Genomic DNA, 9061 nt, shown 5'->3' on the forward strand with positions numbered 1-9061 from the left:
AAACTGTCATAAAGTCACTGATAAGGCCCTAAGCGATATGCTCAAAATGTTCAAGTTGCTTTATCCCGATAGTCTGAACACAGACTGCTTAAACAGTGTGCAGAAGTTCAAAAACTTTTTTTATCCCACTCTGCATCATCGCTTATTATATTACATAAATCCTCCAGTAATTGTTTTGGGCCAATAGAAAGTAAACAAATAAAATGCCTATTTTGTGGGACTAGTGTGTCAGAAGAAAGATTCTCATCCTTTTTTTTAAAGTATGTACAGATTGATTTCTTGTTTACCGTAGCACATTCATGTGCCAAATGGGCCCTTGTTCGTGAATTTAAACATGCAGGTTTTTCTTTGCTGCAAGATAGTGTAACATATGAGACATGCAGTTATGTTATTCCCCTATTGGAAACTTCTGCCAGTACAGTAGTATCCTTGGATGACATATTGGGTAAAGTGGTTTTCCTTGACTTCACATCTATGCTTGGCATTGTGTTTGCAGTTCATTTCCCCAATACACTTGAAAAGTTTTAGATAATTAAGAACTGAACTGGCCTAAGAAGCCACGAATCAATTTTTTGATCGTTGTTATAAATGCTCTGAAAATACACACTGATGTGATGTTGCCGTGGATGCTGTAAAAGTCTGTAAATATGTACTGTATATGGAGTATCATTGTTGATTATGTTTTTGCATTGTGTGTAATATTTCAGTGGCCAATTTATTAAATTTACTTGTTTAATAAAACCATTGTCTTTTTTTAATGAATACATAGGCCTACTATGCTACTGTATTTTAATATTAGTCCTTATAATGGTGGTTGGAGAGCCAAATATCTTCTGAAGTGGTACCTTGTTAAAAGAGTTTGAGAACCACTGCTCTAGAAAGTTCACAAATGTTAAAAGCTCTTAAAAAGTGTCTTGTGATCATATCAGTATTGTTTGGGTTCAGTTTTAAATCTCACAATTGTATTCACTGAGTTACTGTACATGGCGTATGGATAAGAAATCAACAAATTAAGTAGAAAATTATTTAAATAAACCATTTAGATTACAGACCATATATCCATATTGCCTGAATTAATTATTTTCTCCAAATGTTGGCGTGAGATAAACTGGAGTATGATTGAGGTATAATTAAACTGTGTCAATTAAAATGCATTTTTGAAATTATTTTTTCTAAGCCAGAAAACGGGTATATTACAACTCAAATAGTGAACAGTGAGAGACAAAACCAAGTATATCTCTCACTCAGACATCATTGAGACATATTGAAACCAATACTCATTGATTGTCTTTTTGCCGAAATAGCAAAGAGACATCTGAGAACTCAAACAGTGAGTAGTGAGAAACAAAACCATGTGTATCTCTCACTGAGTCATTATTGAGACATATTGGAGACCAGCTCGTTCATCTCTCATTTTGGTCTTTGTTGAAATCGGAAAAAGAGATAACTGTTAGACAACTTTGAGATCTCTCACAGTGCTCACTGCGAGCCTTATTTCTCAGGAGCTACATTTGAGAAGAATGAGAAATCTACTTTGGTCTCGATTAGTGCTCTTTTATGTCTAGGAGATATATATAAGACATATATGAGATCTCATCTTCAATTTTGCTTTGCTATGGGCTAGCTCTAAGTTCATCAGGAGTACTGATGTTGTATAAAGCTGGACCTGGATTTGGTTGCACATTGCCTGATAGCAGAAGTAAGAGCAATATAAAGATTTTCCGTTTCATATGGCAAGGTGACCTCATGACAACATTATTTGGCTTCACAATATCAAAATGAGTAATATCAGAAGGAGAAACCCATCTGTTTAGCACAGAAATACACCATAACTGAAGCTGGTTAGAATTATTTAGCACTGACCCACGTGTGGATATCAATAACCTTTGTGTAAATGCTGTAGTTTCAAAGGACCAGGTGATTGTTATTGCGTTTGGTAGAGTTAAAGGTTGGTGGAGCACCTGGTCAGGTACCCCACTACAATTGCAGAAAACAAGTCCAGGAAAAAGCATTAATATTAAATAGAGAGCTTTTGTCAAAGTCATTGTTAAATTGTTTTACTACCTACCCAGGTCCAATAATCAAAGTTCAGATGTCCAAAGCTACAAGAGTTGGAAGACCAAGCTAAGGCTAGCAGAGGCCCAGCTTTAGTCAGTCTGAGGCTAAGATGGATCCAGGCCGTGGAAGACGGAAGGCCAAGATGAAGCCAGTCGACTCAGACTGTAGGTAGTGGAAGGCCAAGCTGAGACTAGTATAGATCCAGACTGTGGCAGATGGAAGGCCAAAATTTCAGCTAGCAAAACATCCCCCGGCTTCTGCAGGTCAGAGGCCTCCAGATTTCCAAATCCAACAAAAGCAGTCAGAAATACCACTTTTTGGAAGTAAGCCTTCATTCATCAATTGTTACGCTTAAAACTAGTGCAATTTACTTAAATCGGCTAAAAAAAAAGAGACTAAAACACATAGAAATTCAGACCACTTTGACAAGCAGACAAACAAAAGACAGTCCTGTCGGCCATCTTGGATTGGACATTCAACATTAACCCAATTTGGAAATCGGTCTGTAGTTATTTATATTTGTGGATTCACCTACTTTTGACGGAGGAAGAAGAAAGGCGGGTTTGCTGATTTTTGGAACGCTTTTGCTTGAAAGACTCAGGTTAAAAAGGCATGAAAAAGAAAAAGGCAATTAGAAATATTATACATTATGTCCCATATAAGCTCATACACGACACATTCTACAGATAGTGTATAAAAAAAACCTAAATAGTGGAATAAAAGAGGTGAAAACATGTGAAATGGAACAAAGAAAAGTTGCATTGTTGAGTCTAATAAAGCTGCCATGCAGGTTGTTTTCTCTTTAAAGCTGTCATTGCTCAAAAATAATAATGAATCAAACTCAATGTTGTTACAAATTATTTAAACTAGTCATGGCTCCAATTACGTCACATACAAAATTTGACTAAAGAGTATTTTTATAGGATATTTTGTGTTTATCCTACTAAAAAAAGGGTTTTTGACTAATAGGGAGAAAAAAAAAAAATGAAGAAGCTGTCACGTACTTGCATGGCTGCTCTAGTTGTGACCCCAAGATGCAGGAGACAGGAGGACGACGTGCGGGTGAGAGTCTTTTAATTCCCACAGGGAGCACAAGGCGGTGCAGCAGGGAAGTGCACAGAAGCATAAGCAGCATACAGAAAAACCAAAGTAACGTTTCAAAAAACAATCCTTGAGCCCTGACTGGAGGGCGAGGCAGGCATAAATTGAAGCCAGTTGATTAAAGTAAAAGTACCAATGATTGTCACACACACACTAGGTGTGGTGAGATTTTCCTCTGCATTTGACCCATCACCCTCACCCCATGACCAGGTGTGGCCAGGCTGCCAATCAGCGACAGGTGAGGAGGGAAAAGGGCTCAGGGAGACAAACAGGAAGTGGGACCAAAATAAGAGCGCTGACTAGGAGATAAACACAAACGCAAACAGACCGCGTGACACCTGACGTGACAGGTCGTCACAGAAACGAGGGATGGATCTGAAGTTTATTGAGGGACTTAAGTGTTGAAAGTAAAAAAAAATGTTTGACTTATTTTTATGAGTGGGGCCCGTTTGGATCCCAATAATTTCAGTTTTACAAGTTTTAATTGTCATTGCTCAAAAAAAAATGATGAATTAAAATCGATGATGTTATGAATTATTGACATATTTAAGATTGCAATTACGTTGAGTGAAAATTATTATTTTGTGCTTTTGCCATAACAAAACAAGGTTTTGACAAAAATGGCGTAAAACATGAAAAAAAAAGACTGATAAGGACGGATAAACCTGAAATTGATCAAGGGATTTAAGTGTTGAGTGAAAAAATACAAACATAAATAAAAATGACCTACTTCTACCATTTTTATGACTGAGACTCTTCCTGGTCCCCAAGAAAGCAGTGCGAGGCGAGTGGAGAAAAAACGGATTTATTGACAGAGATGTGACACAATGTGATATTGATCATAAGCAGCGGCCATTGAAAGAAAAGAAGAAATCCTCGTCATGACGTCAAGGCCATGAAACGTGCGATTTTACAGCCACCAACGTTTGATCTTGAAAGTCTTTTAACGGCCAAAGAAGAATACATGGAATAGCGTGAGGAGCAGTCGGACGAAGAACAAAGCACATCTCCATCTCATCTCCGAGTGTGATGACGTCCCTCAGCGATGGAGACATCTCCCTGTGTTCCAGTGCACAAAGCATCCTGGAGGAAGAAGACCACTCAGCACATTCCCGACAGAAGCAGGTGAATCCAAGTTGAACATCATCTTCACACAAGAACATTTGGAGGTGCAGACAGTCCATGTGAGCTTACTCAGCCTTCAGCCGCCTGCACGTTCTCGTCGAGCTCCACGCCGCCGTGGCGAGCTGCGGGACAAACGCAAACGGTGAAGGAAGAACATCCAGAAGGTGCCTCGTCACTCACATCAGATCTTTGAGGTGTGACTTGGAAACATGACGAGTCAGCACACTTGATGTCTCATTTGGCTGATCCTCATCATGAGGACTCCTGTCAAAAGTGAGATATGCCAGACTTTGTATTGCGTGTGCTCACAGGAGGGACTTTTATTGTGAAGGAGTCAGCTCCAGTTGGGCTTTTCCGGCTAAACTTGTAACAAAGGTCCACATCAGACCTCCATGTGAGTGACGCTTCACCACGGCTTTGTTTCTTGCGGCTCAAAGAAAAGATGTTTTACTTACCAGCTGGATCGTACTGGGCTGAAATGAAAGAGAAACAAGGTGAAGTGGACTTTTCCCCTCACGTCACGCCGTGTTTCTACGTGAGAGTGTGCGCTCTGTCTCTGTGGATCTTTGAGTGTTTGGCTGGAAGGCAACTAAAAGATGGCCGCACCTTTGCAGCCCGGATGAAAGCATCAACTCACGGCCTGGACCGAGTGCACCGAGAAGAAGAAGACAGAGGACATTGGCGTCCCTCACCTTGTCTGTTTCTGTGACGCCTGACCATGACCATGATGATGATGATGATGATGATGGCCGCCACAGCGAGGACCGCCGCCGTGGCAGCGAGGGCGACGCTCAAGTTGTCTGTGGAGAGCAAAAAAGCACAAGTGGAGTGACAAAGCATGAAGAGGAAACCTTCATGACTACTTTGCATGCAGACGTCAAGCGTTGTCATGGTGACATGGATCAATAATGGTGACAGGTGGACTTGTGATGGGAAACATCTCCAACTAAATGTGTCTTTCTCACCTTCATGGCTTGCGTTGCTCAGGATGCTTCTTCTCTCCAGCTTGGTGACCAAGTCCTCCTTGACGCCTGACAGCTGAAACACACATTCGTACTTGCCCTCCACGTCGGCCGTCACCTCCACTTTCAGCGCCACCGACATCTGGAAGGTTCCGTCGTGGTTGGGGAGTATCTCTCCGTGCTCCACGTCCTCGAAGATCTGCTCGCCGTCTTTCCTCCAAAACAGGTCGGCACCGTCGGGGTAGAAACCTGTCGCCATGCAGCTGACCGGAGAGGACGGCGTCTTCTGGAGCAGGAACACCTCTGGAAGCTCTGCACAGGAAGTGATGTCACGTGTGAACACAGGACAACGTGGGGAGAAGGTGTGGATGGAGAGAAGGTGGAGATGGAGGTAAAGATGGAGAGAAGGTGTGGACGGAACGAAGGTGTGGATGGAAGTAAAGATGGAGAGAAGGTGTGGATTAAAGTAAAGATGGAGAGAATGTAATAACGGAGGTAAAGATGGAGAGAAAGTGTGGATGGAGGTAAAGATGGAGAAAAGATGAGAATAGAGGTAAAGATGGAGTGAAGGTGTCGATGGAAAGAAGGTGTCGATGGAGGTAAAGATGGAGAAAATGGAGGTACAGAGAGAAGGTTTGGATGAAGTTAAAGATGGAGAGAAGATGAGAACGGAGGTAAGGATGGAGAGAAGATGAGAACGGAGGTAAAGATGGTGAGAAGGTGTGGAGGGAGGTAAAGATGGAGAGAATATGAGGATGGAATTAAAGATAGAGAAAATGGAGGTAAAAATAGAGAGGTTTGGATGAAGGTAAAGATGGAGAGAAGGTGTGGATGAAAGTAAAGATGGAGAGAAGGAGAGAACGAGGTAAATATGGAGATGAGGTGTGGATGGAGGTAAAGATGGAGAGAAGTTGAGAATGAGGTAAAGATGGAGAGAACATGAGGATGGAGGTAAAAATTGAGGGAAAAGGAGAGAACGGAGGTAAATATGGAGAGAAGGTGTGGATGGAGGTAAAGATAGAGAGAAGGTGAGAATGAGGTAAAAATGGAGAAAATGAGGTAAAGATGGAGAGAATGAGGTAAAGATGGAGAGAAGGAGAGAATGAGATAAAGATGGAGAGGAAGTGAGGATGGAGGTAAAAATGGAGGGGAAAGGAGAGAATGTTGTAGTCGTAATGATTTGTGCAGTCCTTTGAGACATTTGTGATTTGGGGCTATATAAATAAACATTGATTGATTGATTGAAATATGGAGAGAAGGTGTGGATGGAGGTAAAGATGGAGAGAAGGTGAGAATGAGGTAAAGATGGAAAGTAAGAGTGGACAGCGGTAAAGATGGAGAGAACGTGAGGATGGAGGTAAAAATTGAGGGAAAAGGAGAGAACGGAGGTAAATATGGAGAGAAGGTGTGGATGGAGGTAAAGATGGAGAGAGGGTGAGAATGAGGTAAAGATGGAAAGTAAGAATGGACAGCGGTAAAGATGGAGAGGAAGTGAGGATGGAGGTAAAGATGGAGAGAAGGTGAGAATGAGGTAAAGATGGAGAGAGAGGTAAAGATGGAGAGAAGGAGAGAATGAGGTAAAGATGGAAAGTAAGAGTGGACAGCGATAAAGATGGAGAGAAGGTGAGAATGAGGTAAAGATGGAGAGAAGGTAAGAATGAGGTAAAGATGGAGAGAAAGTGTAGATGGAGGTAAAGATGGAGAGTAAGAGTGGACAGCGGTAAAGATGGAGAGAACGTGAGGATGGAGGTAAAGATGGAGGGAAAAGGAGAGAACGGAGGTAAATATGGAGAGAAGGTGTGGATGAGGTAAAGATGGAGAGAATGTAAGAATGAGGTAAAGATGGAGAGAGTGAGGTAAAGATGGAGAGAAGGTGAGGATGGAGGAAAAGATGGAGAGAAGGTAAGGATGGAGGTAAAGATGGAAAAAAGGTGAGAACAAAGGTAAAGATGGAGAGAAGGTGACAACGGAGGTAAAGTTGGAAAGAAGGTGAGAACGAAGGTAAAGTTGGAGAGAAGGTGAGAGAAAGAGAGAAGAGTATAAAGAGACAGGGTGTAATGTCAGTAATGTTCCTATAGGGGGAGTGCTAACAAGTTAAAAGGTGAAAGTACATGTTGTGTTTCTACCTGTTCTCATTAGGACCTCCTTCCCATTGTTCACATACTTCTTCAAGTAAGAAGGACATATCTCAGTGTAGTAAAACTTAATGTATTCTAGTAGATGTTTGTTCTGGTCCCAATTGAGTTTGTCGGGGAAAGCTTGTTGTTTTGCTGCAGTAAATGTCCATGTCTTCATGTCCAACGATATGTAATCTTCTCCATCATAACCTTCCTGACGCCAACCTTTAACTTCATCAGTCTCATCATTCCATTCACATCCAGTCATCATCTGGAAAATGTGAACACCTGAGACACACACAGTGTTGTAAAGCAGAGTGACACACACACACACACACACACACACACACACACACACACACACACACACACACACACACACACACACACACACACACACACACACACACACACACACACACACACACACACACACAGTATTAGTGTAGGTTATTATGGGATGGACAGAGACAAGTATCAGTGCAGTAATGTGTGTTTACTACAGTATAAAAAGAGTACATCAAATACATTTAAGTAGTAGAAAGTTCAACATAAACAAACCTCCAGTTTGGTTGAAACGCTTCTTAAGAACTTCAAGGCTGTGTTTGCCCCTCAACTCATTACCAACACCGATCTCTGTTTGTCTCTGCCAGTATTTTGGATCCTCTGCTGTGATTTTGTTCATCCAGTCCTGTTTGGCTTCTGCTTTCCTGCTGTTGCTGTCATAGTGAACAATCTGAACTCCATCAACATAACCAACACTCACATAATCTGGGAAGTTTGGAACTTGAGAGGACGCAGTGTGGAAATACTGCAGCGTGTGAATCACTGAAAGAAGAAAACAACAACAGGATGACTTTTTATTATTTTGTTTCATGTTCAACAATCTTGCACTGTGAATATTTTAGCTCCTTCCGTCTTCAGTCGGGTCTTAAAGTGAACATCAAACACTGCTAGATATCACAGTCAAGACTCACATGTTCTATGACAAATACAACACATTAATAATATTACTAACATCTGTTGACAGTTTGAACATTTTGAAAATAAACATATTTTCTACAATGGAGGCTGAATAAAAAGTACAACAGAGTTGAACACAACCTGTTCTGCCCATTTGATGTCGACTCTTACTGACATCTTGTGGCGGGGTGATGTTACTACACTTGATTAGTTTCTGACACTTCCGTGTTTGAAGATTTGTGTTCGTTCTTACAAGCCTTGGAAAAAATAAGTCTTTGAACAAGAAACACTAAAATCAAAATAAATAAAGAGCCTAAATGGATTTCTCAAAGTCTGTAACCTTCTTGGAACATTTTGAATTTTTACTAGGAAAAAGGGAAAACAATAAAATATGTTCAAAAAGAACCAGGATTGAGTAAAAAAGGTCTTAGATAATACAACAATAATTTAATTAATAAGTAACAGAAACTCTCAGAAGTCAAATAAGTGAAGGCACAAAGAGGATTTATGAGTAAAATATTAATAAACTTATAAAAAGGACTTACCAGGCGTCACGCTGTGCATTTGCACGACCAGAAGAAAGAATAAAAACAAGTTCATGATGTCAGCGCGAAACAAAAAGATGTTTGCCACTTTTAATCCCGCAGAGAAAGACAAAAGTGACGAACACTCGCTTGACTCACAAACAGGAAAAATGAACCAGGAACTGTCGAGGCTCTTTTTATAATACTCCAC

The 9061-nt window shown here is 40.9% G+C and overlaps 1 protein-coding gene across 2 annotated transcripts; it reads right to left on the reverse strand.

Annotated features, from left to right (window-relative positions):
• Positions 1-3948: 3948 nt before the first annotated feature.
• Positions 3949-8305, reverse strand: LOC133551918 (class I histocompatibility antigen, F10 alpha chain-like). Of its 2 annotated transcripts, XM_061899122.1 has the most exons (5): positions 7925-8305; positions 7373-7651; positions 5250-5558; positions 4354-5084; positions 3949-4242 (listed from the first exon to the last, which is right to left on the reverse strand). In XM_061899122.1, the coding sequence occupies exons 1-4, from the start codon at positions 8238-8240 to the stop codon at positions 4918-4920; spliced, it is 1071 nt and encodes a 356-aa protein (XP_061755106.1). In that variant the 5' UTR covers positions 8241-8305; the 3' UTR covers positions 3949-4242; positions 4354-4917. The 2 variants fall into 2 exon arrangements, with proteins under 2 accessions (XP_061755106.1, XP_061755105.1); XM_061899121.1 differs by lacking the exons at positions 7373-7651; positions 7925-8305 and having other exon boundaries at positions 4354-4406; positions 4740-5084; positions 5250-7323.
• Positions 8306-9061: the final 756 nt, after the last annotated feature.

Source organism: Nerophis ophidion, linkage group LG04 (genome assembly GCF_033978795.1).
Source record: "Nerophis ophidion isolate RoL-2023_Sa linkage group LG04, RoL_Noph_v1.0, whole genome shotgun sequence".
Classification (NCBI taxonomy): domain Eukaryota; kingdom Metazoa; phylum Chordata; class Actinopteri; order Syngnathiformes; family Syngnathidae; genus Nerophis; species Nerophis ophidion.

What these genes read in the sequence shown, in the direction of transcription:
- LOC133551918 (XM_061899121.1), bottom strand. Translation starts at nt 6,447, where the DNA reads ATGTCTCAAAGGACTGCACAAATCATTACGACTACAACATTCTCTCCT. An exon ending in GAGCAACGCAAGCCATGAAG is followed by an intron (nt 5,085 to 5,249) that starts GTGAGAAAGACA and finishes TGCTCTCCACAG; the next exon opens with ACAACTTGAGCGTCGCCCTC.